Below are 18,579 nucleotides of genomic sequence, written 5' to 3'. Positions count from 1 at the left end.
AGATTATCTAGTGGTTTTCCTCTAACCCTTTAAACCAAATAGGTGCTGTAGACTCAGTCAGAAAAGGGGGATGGTGACAGCTATCTAACCAACCACATGTTGGTATATGCTCATACAACATTCTTAAATGAAAATATTTCCACACGTATGATTGTGATTCCAGACACACACAACAGTGTCAACAACTGGGCTAAGTTACAACAATTTAACTTGTGTAATAATAGACTAGATTTATATAAAGAAGTAGTTCTTTATGCTTTTGTTCATGTAGTTAATTGACAATAAAGTTGTCACATGCTGAATGTAAATTGTTCTGTTGTATTGCCACAGAGGAAAACTCCAGAGAAGAAGCCAAAGAAAGTAGATACCGGAGGGAAGTGGCTTTGTTTTCACTCTTGCATGTTGTGATAGTTCATATTTTATTTGTTCATGAGACACAGATGCAAGTGGCAAGGCCAACATTATTGCCCAACCTGAGTTGCTCTTGACAAAGTCCTGATAAGCTGCTTTCTGGGATCACTGCTGTTGGGAGGAAGTTCTAGGATTTTGGTCCAGCAACAGTTTAGGAATTATGATATAGTTCAAGTCAGGATAGTGTTTTACTTGCAAGGGAACATATAGGCAGTGATATTCATCTGCAGTTGCTGTCTGTCCCCTCCCAGCTGGCATAGATCAGGCTTTGAAAAGTGCTGTCATAGAAGCCTTGTGAGTTGCAGTTGTACATTTTGTAATGGTATTCATCACCAACATTCTGCCTCCACGGTGGAAGGGCCTGAATGCTGACGTGGTGCCAATCAATTAGGCTGCTTTGTCCTGGATGATTTCAAGCATAGAGTGTTGGTGAAGCTGCACTCAATCATGCAATGAAGAGCATTCTATCACAATCCTGATTTGTGCCACATTGATGGGAGAGGCACTTTGGAAAAGCAGGACTTAGTTATGGCAGAATATCTATGAAAGCAGGGATTCAGTGATGAAAATGTCACTGAACATCAGCTAGATTCTCTTGTAACCTCAAGTGGCATGTATATTAAGTCTCATTTATCAGTCCCAGCTTATATGTGCAATGAGACCGAGGCAGCACGGTGGGCGGCACGGTGGCACAGTGGTTAGCACTGCTGCCTCACAGCGCCTGAGACCCGGGTTCAATTCCCGCCTCAGGCGACTGACTGTGTGGAGTTTGCATGTTCTCCCCTTGTCTGCATGGGTTTCCTCCGGGTGCTCCGGTTTCCTCCCACATTCCAAAAAAGATGTGCAGGCCAGGTGAATTGGCCATGCTAAATGAGGTAAGGGGTAAATGTAGGGATATGGGTGGGTTGCGCTTCGGCGGGTCGGTGTGGACTTGTTGGGCCGAAGGGCCTGTTTTCACGCTGCAATCTAATCTAATCAGCAGAGACGTGAACTGTTTCACGGTCCAAGGAGTTGTGAGTGGTATTGAATTCTGTGCAGTGAACATTCCCACCTATTGCATGAAGAGGGAGAGAAGTTATTAAACGTAACTGCTGAAGATGGTTTGAACTTGGACATTAGCTTCTGACATCTATGAACATGTTCCAACATGCCAAGTATGATTCCAGCCAGTGGAAAGTTATTGCCAGCTGCCTCATTCTGATTTTCACTGACTTGGAGTTTTATTGAGTCTGGCATCAAGAATCTCCAATCAAGAATAGAGATCAAGAATAGACTTTCGTTTCATGCCTGGAATTCTGTTTTACTACTGAAGACACTAGTTTTGACCAAAACTATAATGAGATCTGGAGTCAAGTGACCCCTAATTTGTGCATCAGTCAGCAAGCTCTTGTTGTATTTAAGTGCCACTTGAGAACACTCCTTTTGACACCTGCCACAAATGTGCCAGTGATTGAGTGTAAACTGATCAGGTGATAAGTGGGCAGATTGGATTAATTCTAGAACAAAAACAGAAATTGCTGGAAAAGCTCAGCAGATCTGGCAGTACCTGTGCAGAAAAATCAGAGTTAACGTTTTGGGTCCGGTGACTTTTCCTCAGCCAAGGCACCAGGCCTGGTTCAATGATAAGCAGAGATGCATGTCAGGAGCAGCACCAAACATACCTAAAGATGAGTTGCCAACTTGCCAATAACGCAACACAGAAGGATATGCACAGGAGGAGATTAACACCTGATCAGTTTACTTCCTGCGAAAGGGTCACTGGGTGAAACTAACCCTAATTTCTCTTCACAGATGCTGCCAGACCTTTTCCAGCAACTTCTGTTTTTGTTCCTGATTTACAGCATCTGTAGCTCTTTCAATCTTTATTTGAAATAATTCTAATTTTGGTGAACAGAACAGTCCTGAGTAACTTTCCACATTGTTGGTAGTTGCCAGTTTTGTAGCTGTATCAGAGAAGCTTGGTTAGAAACATACGTCATATTGGAACACAAGTCTTCAGTAATACCGCCGGAAAACTGTTGAGAGACCAGAGTTTCTCTCAAAACCAGTGTCTTCAGCAGTTTCTTGATTACATGCAGTGAACTGAATTGGTTATAACATTGGGAATGTCAGGAGACAGCCAAGATGGATCATCCACTCTGTACCTCTGCATGAAAATGGTTGCAAATGCCTGATCTTTTCCACTCACTTGCTGTGGTCCAAAATTACTAAATATTAAAAACCTTCTCCTCATTAGATATTTTGTTGTCTGCCACCATTCATGACTAAATATGAGGGGAGTGTAGAGTTTTGACATAATTCATTGGTTGTGAAACTGCTTAACTGTCTGTAGAACGCTGCTGTGCTGTTTAGCATGTATATCATCCTGTGTTGCACTTTCATCAAGTTAGCTACTCACTTTTAGGTATGTCTGGTGCACGTCAGGAGCAGCACTTGCACTTATCATTGAACCAGGGTGGTGCCATGGCTACATGGTAATGATAGAGTGTGGGATATGCCACGGCATGAAATCAAAATTGCAGCTGCATACAATTTCAATACATTATTGGATGCCTAGTTTTGAGTCACTTGCTCTCTTCTGAACCTCTTCCTTCAGTAGTAGTGCTGCACAATATGACAGAAGGTGTCAAGCTGGGACTTCATTGCATCACTACTTCTGCAGTGGTCAATTCTATCAGAATGGTCATTAATAAATGAATCTGTGTCAAGTTGCTTGGTAAGGACAAGATTATGCATATTTTCCACTCGTGTTGGTTCCCTTACCACCTGTCAGGGATCATGTCTGGCAAACATACCCTTCAGGACTTACGCAGCTGTCAGTAGTGGCACCACTAGACAAGTCTTGGTGATCGCCATTGAGGATGCTTATTGCTGAGAATCTGAAATCACATGTAGCCCTGAAGAGGTATGGACAGCAAATTTCCCTCCTTTGGAAAAACATCAGTGAACCAGGTAGTTCTGATGACAGTTACATTATCACATGTTTTTATTCTAGATTTAGTTAATGAAATGAATTTAAATTTAGATTGTACTTTCTTCATCCACATAAAAATGAACTTTACTATAAAATGGCATACCATATATTTGTATACATTATCAATTGCAGATAAGAATGCCACCATTATAATAAAAACCAACAGATCAAACCCTATAATCCCTTTTCTTCACATTCTGTCCACTATAAAGATTGACAAGAACACAGCAGACCGTACCAACTCTGCAATTCAATATGATCATAATTGATTAAATGCTTCAACTCCACTTTCCTAGTCACTCTTCATAACCCTTTCTTTCCTCCAGCCCAAAGATTTGCATATCTAAGCCTTAAATACATTTATTGATGAAGAAACGACAACCTTCTGGGGCAAAGAATTCTGGATTCAATGTTTTGAGTGAAGAAATTTCTCCTCATCTCAGTTCTAAATTAATGACCCCATATCCTGAACGTATCCCAAAAAGAGCCCAGCTTCCTAAGCCAGGAGAAGCAACCTCTAAAATTCAGCTAGTGTTGCATTAATTTATTCAATCAAGAAATAAGAGCATTACAAATAATCCAACCACTTACAGTTACACAATGTAAATTGTGTTTTTCCAGCTTCTGAGGCATGCAGACTTGACTGACAAGACCGATGGTCAGTAGATGAAAAATGTCCACGAGCCCCTAGTGACAAAAATAACAAGTCAGTACGGAACCAAATTCAGTTATATTCACATTTTCTTGTTATCCTTTAGTATACGAGTATGCTTTTGCTCTTTTTAAATTCAGTTCAGTCACCAGCTTTTGTTTTACTCTCGCAATAGCAAACTACGTTAATTCACTCATTCTAAAGACAACTTTACATGAAACACAATTGAAACATTTCAACTGTAAAACAATGGCAGAAAAATGTTCCTTTCATCTATGTGATTTAAAATTCACAACTGACAACAACAGTACCACAATAGATTTTGGTGATATATTCACTGTTATACTAAATCAATTGCAAGTTCACAAAAACACAAGTTAACAGCGATATTGATGAATAAATTGCCCCACAATTTTACAGATTGAATACTAAAGAATCTGACCTAAAAAGAATAGTTTAAAAGTTGAGTAGAAGGTTGTGGAAGCCAAGTTATTGAGTATATTTAAGAGAGATATAGATAGTTTTTTTGATTAGTAAGGGGACCAAAAGTTACAGTGAGAAAGCAGAAGAGTTGAGAAACATATCAGCTGTGATCAAATAGTGAAGTGAATTTGATGGGCTAAATTACCTAATTCTGCTCCTATATCTTAAGGCCCTATGAAAATAAGCAAAAGCTACCATGTTTATCCTTGAATTCTGCCTAGAGACTCTAGTTAGTGACAACAGTTAATAGCAGGCTTTCTCCTCTTGAAGAAAACCAAGAACTACAACCTATGAAAGAATCTTAGAGATGAAATAAACATTTTGATTAAATCATGTTCTAAGGCAGTAAAAACCTTAAAGATGATTTTGCTCCACCAAATCTAAAAAGTTATCCACTTTTTCGCTGGACTTCAATTCAGGCTGTTGCTGGGTACATCAAAATAAACCATTTGTTGACATAGGTGCAACAGTACAGATATGCTCACCCAATAAACATTTTATAAAAATCAATGTCAATATTTAAAATTATGCTAAGTAAACTAATTTTAAAATTAAGTGAAAGGTATTTAGATAATAAAACACATCCAAACCTATGTGTCTCTGCAGAATGAGCAGCAACAGGATAACTTTAAAAATCAAGAGCTTCGAGTGATACAGATTAGTAAAAGTAAAGCCGAAGTCTATTGGTTTCATTACTTAAAATATATATTGAATATGTATATGGAAACCGAATTAAAAATTCAAGAGAGATATTATTACCACCACAGCTGGACAACAGGGGAAAAACCTTCAGGAAATGCTGCAGTGACAGTGTTGTGATGGGGTATTATGACATAGTTAACAAAGAATAATCAGTTTGTGATTCACAGCAACATATAACAAGAAAATTATTATGCCCCCAGAAATTGATGATTTATCACATTTATGGAAATCAAAATAAATAAAGTTGATCAATTTTATTTAAGTTAGTTGTTTCCTTCATACATTTCTGGCACACACATTTTCTCCAATGTGGCAAGTAGTGGTGCTAAGAGGTTATTATTTGGCCACCCTAAGTGAGGTGTTAAAAGCCTAATGATATTACAACTGGGGAGTGGTACGGTGGCTCAGTGATTATCTCTGCAGCCACTCAAAGCCAGGGACCTAGGTTCCATTCCACCCTCAGTAGACTGTCTATGCAAACTCCACGTATTCTTACCATGTCCGCGTGGGTTTCTATCAGGGGCTCTGGTATCCTCCCACAGTCCAAAGATGCGTAAGTTAGGTGGATTGGACATGCTCAATTGCCCATAGTATCCAGGGATGCAGAGGTTAGATGTGTTAGTCATGGGAAATGCAGGGATAGGGTAGGGGGATGGGTGGGATGCTCTTCAGAGGGTTGGTGTGGGCACACTGGGCTGAATGGCCTGTTTCCCCACTGTGGAGATTCTATTCTATAATTCTAATTGGGCTGTTAATCCAGAGACCCAAGTAAAAATTTGGGGACCTGTGTTTGAATTTCACCACAACAGATGGTAGAATTTGAATGCAATAAAAATCTGGAATTAAGAATCTGTCGATTGTCAGAACACCCATCTTGTTCACTAATGTCCTTGGGGGAAAGCGAAACTGCCATTGTTACCTGGTCTGACCTACATGTGACTCCAGATCCACAGCAATGTGGTTATCTCTCAAATGCCCTCTGATCAATTAGGGATGGGCAATATATACTTTCCTGGCCAGCAATGCTCTTATGCTATGAATAAATACATGAAAAATAAACAAGTTTAGGGGTCTTAATTGGTGTTAAATTGAGAATGTCACCAACTGCTGAAGCGGGACAAAAGTAGTATGCATCTCTCCAGGGTCAAGTTGGCCAATTATCTGACTGTCCCATTACCTCCGGGGAGAGAAAACTGAACGTTTCCATCAAGGAACTGTACTAGAATTACCTAAAATAAGGTAATGTATTGAGCAATCTGGATTGTATGCAGTCATGGCAGATGAAGGGAATTTATTTTTATTTTATAATGATGATTGTGAAATGAGATTGGGGCAAGGGTGGGGAGAGGAAGCATCGACAAAGCGTGGAACAGAGGATCGAGAGAGTGGGTTTGGCAGCAGTGTGAAGGATAGTGGCTGTAGTCCCCCTCTCCCCCCCCATGAGACCCCCTTAACCTCCCTTCACATTGAGGATGCCCTGCATTGTGCTCTCTGCCACGACCACTATGCTGTGACAGATTTTAAAACAGATCACAATGAGCATCAGTCCTAGGTATCAGTGCTTCATTTGACCAATGATGGTTGCAAGGAGCACAAGCAAAACTGGAGTTATTGGAAATTGGGGTAAACCTTCCACTGGTTGGAGTCATACCTAGTGCAAAGGAAGAAGACTGCAGTGGTTGGAAGCCAATCCTAGTCACTAGATATCAGTGCAGGCATTCCTCAGGGTAGTGTCCTAGGCTCAATCATCTTCAGATGTTTCATCAATTGTGACAAATGTTAAGAATGCATTATTATTTCTTTAAAACTTAGATTCTAAAGTAGAGGTAAATGGGTTTGGGTTTTCAGTTCTGTGAAGGTGACTTTTTTTCTTTTAAAAAGGTCAAAAACATTTTTTTTTCAAGCAGTGGGTCAAAAACACCATTCCCAAGACATTACATGGTTTAAATAAAACAATGAAAATACTTGTAACCTCATCAAGTTGAGTAAGAAAGTAGAGAAATAAAATGGGAACAATACTTTATAGGGATTGAGTCTGAAAAGCATCTTTCTGGGGAAAAGGGTGCAGTTCATGGTGAGACCTTAAACTTCATCTTTTTTCCTTGTAACGTAATAAGCTTGTGTTCTTTTAATAAAAAGGTACATTCGCAGTCTTGTGAATATTTCAGTGACTGATCACAGTAAATAAATTGCAAAAACAAAACATAGGGTCTATCAAGCTAGGATTCACACTAGAATCGGACTTCGAACGTGGTGCTGGAAAATCACAGCAGGTCAGGCAGTATCCGAGGAGTAGGAGAATCGATATTTCTGACACAAGCCCTTCATCAGGAAAGAGCTTTGATGAAGGGCTTATGCCCGAAACGTTGATTCTCCTGCTCCTTGGATGCTGCCTGACCTGCTGTGATTTTCCAGCACTACACTCTCGACTCTGCTCTCCAGCATCTGCAGTCCTCACTTTCTCCTAGAATCTGACTTATCTAGTATTACCAAAGTAAGGGCTCTGGGATAGAAATCCATTGGAGATCTGGAAAGAATCGAGTACATGAATATACTGCACATCAAAGCAAGATTTCTTAGGAAGTATATTGCAAAAAAGACTTGACTGTTGGTAGAAAATTAAACAGTGAAGTAATTGAAATCTTTGACTAAAGCTAAACTGAGAGAAATAATGGATAAAAAAATGTCAGCATCTATGAATGAGATAAGAAGTTATGTCAGTGCTCGTAGCAGCTAGGATTCAATTAGAAACTAATCAAATTCCAGTGGAATTGATTATTTATCAGGGTGTTACAGGCTAAAATACTAAATCATCAACTGGCTAGGATTATATTAAAATAGTCAAATTTTACCAGACATATTCAGAACCATAGAATGCCTACAGTGTGGAAACGTGCCATTTAGCCCATCAAGTCCACACTGACTCGATAAAGAACATACCACTCAGGCCTACCCCATCCTTGCAAACCTGCATTTTCTATGGCTAAACCATCTAGCCTGCACATCCCTGGACCCGATGGGAAGTGTAGCATGGCCAATCCACCTGACTTGCACATCTTTGGACTGTGGGAAGAAACCAGAGCACCCAAAGGAAACCCATGCAGACATGAAGAGAATGTGCAAACTCCACACAGACAGTCGACCGAGGATAGAATTGAAATCCAGTCCCTGGCGCTGTGAAGCAGCAGTGTTAGCCACTGAGCCCCATTTGCCATGTCATTGGGAAATCCTAGCCGGTTAAACCAATGCTTTTAATTCTAATGTAATCTTTTGAAGACCTATTTAGCAGTATCTTACTGGATTATCTAAAAACAGGAATGGGCATTAGTATCTTTTAATACTTAGACAGTGAGGCAGTAGCTTTCAAAAAAGGAGAGGCAAAATGGTATAGAAAACCTCTTTTTTTTAAAGCATGCTATTTGAATTACTCAAAATTAACAACAGTAACAAGGATTAAACATAACGTCACAAGTAATCAGGGAAATCGCATTTTGGGGTTAAACCAGTTTATATCTTCAGTTTATCATTCACGATCTCAAGGAACGTACAAATCCAGCATCAACCATTAAAGCCCATGATTGGAGATCATAGCTGGGATAATGGAACTTCCTTGTTACTGTTTGCCATTAGGGATTCAGGATCCAATCCTTTTGAACAAATATATGGAAGAAGTGAGGTCACCTTTAAATTAATGTTTTTTTTAAATTAACCAACAGCAGTTTTTAACAATCTGTTTTTCTCTCTCTTACTAGTGTATTTTCATATCCCATTTGCACTTTATCAATCTCGATTATCCTTTGCTGCTCTAAGTTTAAAAAAAACTGAATCCAAGGCTTACTAGCCTTCTTTGCAACATTATCAACCTTTGGTAAACCTACTTTAACTTTTCATTAGCCATTGGTTATCATTCCACACCCAACACCAATGAGGTTTTAAATTCTTCAAGCAATCTATATTTGCTGCCACTACTAATTTTATTTACATTTTTACCATTGGTCATCTATCTTTTAATCACATTTCTCAATCTGATTTAGCCTAATAGCATAGTTTGCTTTGCTCAGATTGAAGAATGGAGTTTCAATCAAAACTAAATCACAAACTCAACATTGAACTCTCATGTTGCAATCACTCTTACTCAAATTAGTTTACTGCAAGTTTTGGTTTTTGTTGCATAATACCAGAAGTAAAATACTCTCTGCTCTAACTGGCTGCTCAACAAAATGATCTCAAAAACTACCTTACAGGCATTCCATTAACTTGTCCTCTATACTATAATTTAAAATTTGATTTGTCCATTCTAAATGAAGTTTAAAATTCATGATTCACATTTCACCCTTGTTGCGATCCTTGAATACTTTTCAGAACAAAACATGAATTAATGGCACAACTACAGGCTAATGGTTATGATCTTATAACCATTAGAGACAAGGAAATCTAAATCGAGAACTGAACATTCAAGGGTATGTGATCTTTCGAAAAGACAGGCAGGAAGCTAAGGGTGTGGGTGGGGTGGATTTAATAGATGATGAAATTACTACATTGGTAAGAAATTATCTTGAATCAGAAGATGTTGAATCCATATGGGTGGAAAGGGGAATAAGACATTGATAGAAGTTGTCTATAAGCCTCCAAACTAACTGATTATTAGGTCAGAATAAATCATAAAATAAAATGACAGCATGCTAATCGTGGGACACCTTAATCTACGCATAGACTTGGGAAAATCAAACTGGCAGAGTAGCTGAGAGGAAGAATTCAAAAATGCATTTGGGATTGTTTTCTACAATAACAATTTTAAAAAAAGAACAGTACCGTACTGAAAGAGACCCTTTGGCCCAACAAGATACCTTTCGAAACCAAAAACCTTTTGCCTCTAAAGGGGTCCACATCTCTCTATTTCCTGCCTATTCATCTCTCTGCCAACTTGACCCTTAAATGTTGTATCTGCTTCCACTATCTCCTCTGGCAATAATCCCAGATACATATCATCATCATCACCATCATCTGTACAAAAACATGCCTCTCACGTCTCCTCTAAACTTATTCCCTTTTACCTTAAACCCAAATCCCCAGCAATTAATATTTCTAGCCTGGGAGAAAAAAAGGCTCTGACTATCCATTCCAACCTTGCCTCTTTCAAGTTTGCAAGCTTCTATCAGTTCACCCTCATCTTGTAACATTTAAGTCAAAACAAACCAAGTTTGTTCAATCTCCTCATAGCTAATGTCCTCCAAATTAGGCAACATCTTGGTAAACTATTTCTGTATCCCCTCTGCAAAACCGCCACATCCTTCTGGTAACGTGAGGATTAGAACTGCACACAATATTCCAAATGTGACCTAACTAATGTTCTGTGTGTTGGGACTCCAACCAGGGATCTGATAATGTGTAAAGAGGCTGCTTTAACAAATCATCTCAGAATAAAAGAGCCCTGGGAATAGTGACCATAACATGGTGGAATGTAGTGTTTAGTTTGAGAATGAGAAACTTGGGCCAGAAACAACTGTGTTAAACTTCAAAAAAAATAGTAATTCCATGGGAATGAGGCCAGAGTTGGTGGTGTGGATTGGAAAAGGAATTTAACAGAAAAAGGCAGTTGACGAACAACAGCAAATGTTTATTAAAAGTAAAGTCATGACTCACAGCAAATATAATCCTGGTGAGGAAAATGAATTCTAGGAAGGGAAGACACTGATCACAATTAGCCAAGGAAATTAAAGACAATTAAAAGAAAAGGCAATCAGTGTGCCAAAAGATTAGCGGTAAATCAGAGGATTGGCAACATTTTAAATACCAACAGAAGATACTCAACAAAAAAAAGAGAGAAAATAACCTGAGGGAAATTAACAAGCAACAAAAATATAGCCAAAGGAAGAGAGGGCTGAAAAACGTGTTGCTGGAAAAGCGCAGCAGGTCAGGCAGCATCCAAGGAGCAGGAGAATCGACATTTCGGCCATATGCCCTTCTTCAGGAATGAGGAGGGTGTGCCAAGCAGGCTAAGATAAAAGGTAGGGAGGAGGGACTTGGAGGCGGAAGATGAGGCGCTCTTCCTCCAGGCGTCGTGTTGCCTTGGTCTGGCGATGCATGTCCTTGGCAGAGTGGGAGGGGGAGTTAAAGTGTTCAGCCACGGGGCGGTTGGGTTGGTTGGTGCAGGTGTCCCAGAGGTGTTCTTGAAACGTTCCGCAAGTAGGCGGCCTGTCTCCCCAATGTAGAGGATGCTGCCTGACCTGCTGCGCTTTTCCAGCAACACATTTTTCAGCTCTGATCTCCAGCATCTGCAGTCCTCACTTTTTCCTAAAGGAAGAGAGGGGCTCAGTCAACATAGGCCCCTTACAGAATGGGTCTGGGGAAATAATGATGGCAAGGTGGGAAATGGCAGAGGAGTTGTACAAATACATTGCATCCATCTTAAATGTGGAGGATACTAATAGCATAACAAAAAAATAGTGGGGAGCAAAGGTTTTGGGAAGATGAACACAATAAATATCAGTAGAGAAAACGGACCAGGGAGATTAAAGACTAATATGTTCTTGAAGCTGCTGGGTTGTATCCTAGGATTTTAAAGAACAAAACTACAGAGACAACGGAGGCACTTACAATAATCTGTCAAGAATCCTTAGATTCGGAGAGTCCAGAGGATTAGAAAACTGCTAGTACAACACCCCTATTCAAAAAGGGAAGGAGCCAAAAAAAACACACAGGTAACTATAAGCCAGTTAGCGTAACATTTATCATTAGGAAAATGTTAGAAATGGGGCAGCACAGTGGCTAGCACTGCTGCCTCACAGCACCAGGCTCCCAGGTTCGATTCCAGCCTCGGGGCGACTGTCTGTGTGGAGTTTGCACATTCTCCCAGTGTCTGCATGGGTTTCCTCCAGTTTCCTCCCGCAGGCCAGGTGAATTGGCAATGCTAAATTGTGAGGTGCATGAGTCAGAGGGAAATGGATCTGGATGGGTTACTCTTCGGAGGGTCGGTGTGGACTGGTTAGGCCAAAGGGCCTGTTTCCACATCTGTAGCGAATCTAATCTTATTATAAAGGATGTAAGAGCAGAGCACTTAGCAACACCATATAATCAAGGAGAGTCAGCATGGCATCATGCAGCAGAAAATATGTCTGAAAAAGTTATTACAGTTCTTTGAGGAGGTTAACAAGCAGGGTCAATAAAGAGAAACCAGTAAATGTACTTCCTGATTTCCAAAAAGGCATTTGATAAAGTGCACACAAGGCTATTGAATAAGTTAAGATTTCATGGCATTGGGCATAGCATATGAGCATGAATATGTGATTGGCTAACTAACAGAAAATACAATTGGGATAAAGAGACCATTTTCAAGATGGCAATCTTTAACTAGTGAACTACCACAGGATCAAGGCTGGGGCCACAATTATTTACGATATATTTCAAAATGACTTGGATGACTGAAGCAAATATACTATCGTTAAGTTAACAAATCACACAAAACTATATGGGGATGCAAGTCGTGAGGCTGACAGAAGGAGTCTACAGAAGGATACAGATGATATAAAAGGATATAAATAAGTGGGCAATAAAATAGCAGATAAAGAAAGCAATGTGGGAAAATGTCAGGTTAGGAACATTGACAGAAGAATAAAAGAGAAGAAAGTGAGGACTGCAGATGCTGGAGATCAGAGCTGAAAACGTGTTGCTGGAAAAGTGCAGCAGGTCAGGCAACATCCAAGGAGCAGGAGAATCGACATTTCGGGCATGAGCCCTTCTTCGGTAGAGAGGATGTTGGGGTCCAAGTGCATGAATCACAAAAGTTGGCATCCAGGTTCAGTGGCCAATTGGAAAGGCAAATGGAATGGAGCATAAAATAAAGGGGTTTTGCTAAAACTACACAATGAATCAGAGATTATTATTGCAACTATGCTAAGGAAATATGTGCTGACATTGGACATTGCTTAGAGAATGTTCACTACATTGATCCCGAATATAGAGAAGAGATTGAGTAGGTTGGACATGTACTCATTGGAACTGGAGAGAATTAAGGGAGGCTTCAACAAATCATATACGAAGCTTTGGGAGCTTGACAAGGTATGGATACAGAGAGGGTGTTTCACCTTTGAGTAAGGCTAACAGAGTAAAGGTGGGGGGTGTGTGTAAAGCTGAGTAAATCAGCAAGAGAATCGAGGATTTGGGGCAAGATAGGAAAGTGGAATTGATGATTATCTGATTGGCCAAGATCTCATTTGAATGGCAGAGTGTACTCAATGGGCTGGACCGACTACTTCTGATCCTATATGTTCATTCATCTTTAATGGTCTGAGTTATGCACTGCCTGACATACTATTGTACAGAGGATCTATAAACTGTTCCCACTAACATTTTCTGCTCAGTTATTTCTTAACTGCATTCAAAATGATTCTGAATGTTGATTTTTTTTGAACCACTATTCTCTCAAAGGTTTTAACTCATCTTTCATTATTTGTGCTATCCATTCTGCTAATCATTCTTCCTCTGCCATTTTCCTACACCTCCAAAAAAAATCCCATCCCCTCCACTGTCAGCAATCCTCAGGAACTGTTTCCTCCAATGACAGCCTGGCCCATGCCTCAATTCAACACTTCATTACTCCCTTCTTCCTGTAATACTTGCCAATTCATGTCCTCCTTTCTCATTGTTGGAGGCCCCGAACACAGATTCTAGGTGAGACAGCATTTTACTTTTCCATCTTGTCTACTGCATTTGCTGATCACAATACAGATTGGAGAAGCCAAATGCAGGCGAGGTGTATTGCAGATGCCTCTGCTGTTTGTAGCAATGATGCTGACCTCCCAGTTCCTTGCCATTTCAATAAAACAACTTGCTCTCATGCTAACATTTCTATCTTGGACCTACTACAACGTTCCACAAAGCAAACTCAAAAAACAATACCTCATTTTCTGGTTAAGTACTTTACAGCCTCAAGGTCTCAATATTGAATACCAGGGGCAGCACAGTGGTTAGCACTGCTGCCTCACAGCGCCAGGGACCCAGGTTCAATTCCAGCTTCGGGCAACTGTCTGTGTGGAGTTTGCACGCTCTTCCAGTGTCTGTGCAGGTTTGCTCCAGCTTTCTCCCACAGACCAAAGATGTACGGATTAGGTGAATTGGCCATGCTAAACTGCCCTTAGTGTTCAGGGATGTGGAGGTTAGGTGCATTGTTCAGGGGTAATAATGTAGGGGAATGGGTCTGGGTGGGCTACTCTTCAGAGGGTCGGTGTGGACTTTTGGGCCGAAGGGCCTGTTTTCACACTGTAGGGACTCTAAAATAACTTCAGAAATTGACTGCATTATGTATGTTCTCCATTTTTCTTATATTTTCCCCACTGCCACCACAACTCATTTGTCTTTAGCACTGGACCTCTACATTATCTGCCCCCTTGTTTCTCCTCTGCTTCTGTCAAAAGCATTTTATAAATTTCCAACACCTTTCAACTTTGAATAAGAGTCAGACTGAACTTGAAGCATTTAATTCTATTTCTCTCTCCATAAATGTTTCCAGCCTGCTGAGTTTCTCCAGCAGAATCAGGTGTTTGTTATCCATTTTGCATATTGCTTCTAAAAGTGAAGCATCCTAAAATGTTTAGTTTCCAAACGTGGCTAAGCACCAAGTCCTAGTTATTTAAAAATAACAGGAAAAAAAAATGGTCTGAATTTTGACCTCCAGGAGACAGTTCTGTGTACTTCTCCAATTAGAAAAAAAAACATCCATTCAGTATTTTCTCTAACTTCACTGAACCATAGTGTACACTATTTCTCTCTCCATACCATGGTCTTTTGTTTTAAATAAGGCCATTATATGCTACATTTTCACAATGTTTTTCAAAATAGCCAAATTAACAAGCACATTTACTACAATGTCTTCATCAACCCTTTCTGTTACTTTCAAGAATATAATCAAAATCAGTCAGTCAGTCAGTCACGATTTGCTTTAAATCTGCACTGGTTGTCCTTTATTAAACCTGTGTCAGAGGTTCAGGTGGATTAGTGACTCATTCAAAAGACAGGCCAGGCCTCTTGGTGAAAGGAAAAGCTTGTTTTCCTTTTTTTAATATATAAAAGTGAGGAGTGGTAAAAAACAAAAGCCTGGAGTTAACTCACTAGAAATTGAAAACCTGGGGAGATTCATGCCCATAGTCTTCCAGCACCAGCGCTTTGTTTACAGCCTTCCATGGGATCTCAAGAGTTTTTTTTTAAACCATTCAAGGGTTGGCCAGCATTTACTACCTAACCCTAACTGACTTTGAGAGGATTTGTAGAATTGCAGCCAGGTTTCAGACAGAAAATGCTACTCTGTTCTGCCTCCGACCCAAATAGTGTTCAAACAGCCAGCATTCACTCACAAGAACATCTATAGTAGCGCCCTCTCGCATTACACAGCCAACAGCTCACCCTCATCTGCAAGGCGCCGCGTGAATTAAAACATGTCAAGGAACATTTACTAACCATGGCATACTCACTTCCTAGAGATCTGGAAACTCCTGGCGAGTCGAGGGACGGTCTGCTGCTCAGTGCCGCAGGATCGCCACAGGCCGCTGGCTTCTTCTCGGCTTCAGTTTCGAAAACGTTGGGCATTTCTTTTTCAAAAATAAACTTTAGGCGATTTTTAAAAAAAAAATAACCTTTGGGCCTTAACGTTGGCTGACTTAGAAAAATACACGTTTACAGTAGATAAATAGATGGACCTATGTCAAAATTTATATTTTTAAAAAAAAGCAATTTCAGCTAAAAAAAATATAGATTGCGAATAAGACTATGACTCTGCGACATAATAAAAAAATATAAGCTATTGACTAATTGTGCGCGCGCGCGGAGGTCTCGGAGCTCTTCGGTGAAACACCACCTGTCGCCCTGATGACAGGAGAAGCCTTTCTTGCCTCTAGCTCTGTCCGAGCGGCCACTGGAGACCCACCTGCCCGCTCCCCCTCCTCCTCCTCCTCCTCCTCCTCCAGTCCCCGGCCGGGGTTATCACTCCGGAGTCCGCGGGAGAAGACGCGGCAGAACGCTAACGGGATTCCAACGCTCCGTATCTTAGCAACCGCCTTTGCAACACCCAGCGGCTTTGTGAGGTCACAATGGATTCCCCCCCGCTGTGACGTCGCACAGAAAGGACAGTCGCTGCTGAGATTCCCAGGTCAAGCAGGTGGCGGCATCACTTCAGCTGTCCCTCCGGAAGTCGTGCGGTGTGCATCCACAGGACGCTGCACTGTTGCCCCCAACTAAACATTTTCAAGCACCAACATTGGAGGTAGGAATTGCCTTGAGGAAGTACTTGGAGTATTAACAATTTCAATAAGAATTGAAACTTGTGCCTCTTATGCTGGTGAATCACTGGCACTATTGATGACCTTAAGTTTCAGAAAGCAAAATGTATAGGAAAGAGGGAATGTTGCCACTGACTGGGACCATTTTTCATTTGCACCATGTTATTTGTTTGCCGAATTATTATTTTTGGTCTATATTTAACAAAGTTAAAAATCACATAACACCAGGTTATAGTCCAACAGGTTTATTTGGAAGCACTAGCTTTCGGAGCACTGCTCCTTCATGACAACTACCTGATGAAGGAGCATCGCTCGGGAAGCTAGTGCTTCTAAATAAACCTGTTGGACTATAACCTGGTGTTGAAAATGTGTTGCTGGAAAAGCGCAGCAGGTCAGGCAGCATCCAGGGAACAGGAGAATCGACGTTTCGGGCATAAGCCCTTCTTCAGGAATCCTGAAGAAGGGCTTATGCCCGAAACGTCGATTCTCCTGTTCCCTGGATGCTGCCTGACCTGCTGCGCTTTTCCAGCAACACATTTTCAGCTCTGATCTCCAGCATCTGCAGACCTCACTTTCTCCTATAACTTGGTGTTGTGTGATTTTACCTTTGTACATCCCAGTGCAACAACAGCACCTCCAAATTATAATTCGCAAAGTTGATAAAGCGTGCTGCTGGGAAAAGCACAGCAGGTCAAGCAGTATCTGACGAGCAAGAGAGTTGATGTTTTGGTCAGAACCCTTCAGAACTGGGGAGGGGGAGCACCTGCAGTCCTCACTTTCTTCTAGTCGCTGCAAAAGATACTGCGAAGCCTCTTCCAAAGATGCCCACCTTGAAGAAATTTTCGTCCTCCCTCCACAAAGATACCCGCTCCTCCTCCCCAGTTCTGAAGAAGGTTGCTGCCCAAGACATCGACTCTTGCTCCTCGGATGCTGCCTTCCTGCTGTGCTTTTTCCACACTTTATCAACACTGACTCTCAAACATCTGCAGTCCTCGCTTTCCCCATAATTAGCAAAACAATGGGAAAGATTAATGCATGTGCCATTACTAGCCTGTAAATTGTGCAGCAGTTTTTGTCGTAGAGCAGAAATGGTGTGAATTGTGAATCATCTGAAATTGTTGGAAGATATGTGCTCTTGCACTACCAACTGTGCAGAAATGATAACAGGATGACAAACTTCTTGTCAATTTCAAGTTATGACTATATTTAAATATTGATTGCAAATTAAATTTGTTGCAGAAAGTCAGGGTTGGTACTTAACAGTGTAATTCCACGATTTATGTTCTTACAATATCTATCAAATTCTCTAGTTTAGAAAAAGAAAATATGAAATGTTTAAGTCTCCTGATGGGAAATAGTAACTTGTTTCTTAAATTTTTCAAATCAATTTTCAAATCACTTTGTTTTACCTTTCTGGTGTTGTATTCTCTATTCTCTAATCTTTCCTTCCTGTTGTTTGTTTCTGTTTCTGTTTTTGACTTGATTGTAAGTCACAAAGTTTCTTTCTGTGTCATCTCTCTGATTCCTTAACCATCTGTATATCTGATCAGAGCTGAAAATGTGTTGCTGGAACAGTGCAGCAGGTCATGCAGCATCAGGAAGGCTTATGCCCGAAACGTCGATTCTGCCTGACCTGCTGCGCTTTTCCAGCAACACATTTTCAGCTCTGATCTCCAGCATCTGCAGACCTCACTTTCTCCCTGTATATCTGATCAGTACTCAATACAGCTGTTTATCAAGGTCCTAAGTGCTGCATTTTCAACACAGTAATGTGCAGTGCAGCAACATTTTGAGCTGAAGATTGTGGTAAGAGCACAATAAATGGAGCAAATTCCATACCTGCAGAACACCTAATTGTCATGATTCAATCACCAGTTAAATCAAAGGCAATTTGAATTTGTTGTTTAAGTCTCTGAAAATGCCACTACCACTTACATCATTTCAGATTGGTACATGTGAGTAGAGGAATCAGATTGATCAAAGCAGATGCCACACCTTTGAAGGATTAATGTAAGGCAAATGTAAATGTTATTTGTACTTGTTTCTTGTACTTAATTATGTAATTGAAGAAAATAGAATAATCAGAA

At 40.5% G+C, this 18,579-nt stretch overlaps 2 protein-coding genes across 6 annotated transcripts in view; one reads left to right on the top strand and one right to left on the bottom strand.

Moving 5' to 3' along the window:
* Positions 1-16,372, bottom strand: part of LOC122552612 (coiled-coil domain-containing protein 158-like) — a 172,270-nt gene extending 155,898 nt beyond the window's left edge. For all 5 annotated transcript variants that reach the window (XR_006312432.1, XM_043695369.1, XM_043695388.1 and 2 more), the window contains exons 1-2: positions 15,689-16,372; positions 3,977-4,072 (exon numbers count right to left, since the gene is read on the bottom strand). Coding sequence is in view for 4 of the 5 variants with exons in the window: in XM_043695369.1 (XP_043551304.1) it covers positions 3,977-4,072; positions 15,689-15,803 (211 nt within the window). In the remaining variant the exon portion in view is untranslated. The remainder of the gene's footprint in view (positions 1-3,976; positions 4,073-15,688) is intronic.
* Positions 16,373-16,395: 23 nt separating this feature from the next.
* Positions 16,396-18,579, top strand: part of shroom3 (shroom family member 3) — a 442,567-nt gene continuing 440,383 nt past the window's right edge. Inside the window, exon 1 of the mRNA XM_043695357.1 lies at positions 16,396-16,476. The gene's annotated coding sequence lies outside the window, so the exon portion shown is untranslated. The remainder of the gene's footprint in view (positions 16,477-18,579) is intronic.

The sequence above is a fragment of the Chiloscyllium plagiosum genome, chromosome 1 (assembly GCF_004010195.1).
Source record: "Chiloscyllium plagiosum isolate BGI_BamShark_2017 chromosome 1, ASM401019v2, whole genome shotgun sequence".
Classification (NCBI taxonomy): domain Eukaryota; kingdom Metazoa; phylum Chordata; class Chondrichthyes; order Orectolobiformes; family Hemiscylliidae; genus Chiloscyllium; species Chiloscyllium plagiosum.
Note: the sequence above shows the minus strand (reverse complement) of the source record. Positions and strands in the feature narration are given on the sequence as shown.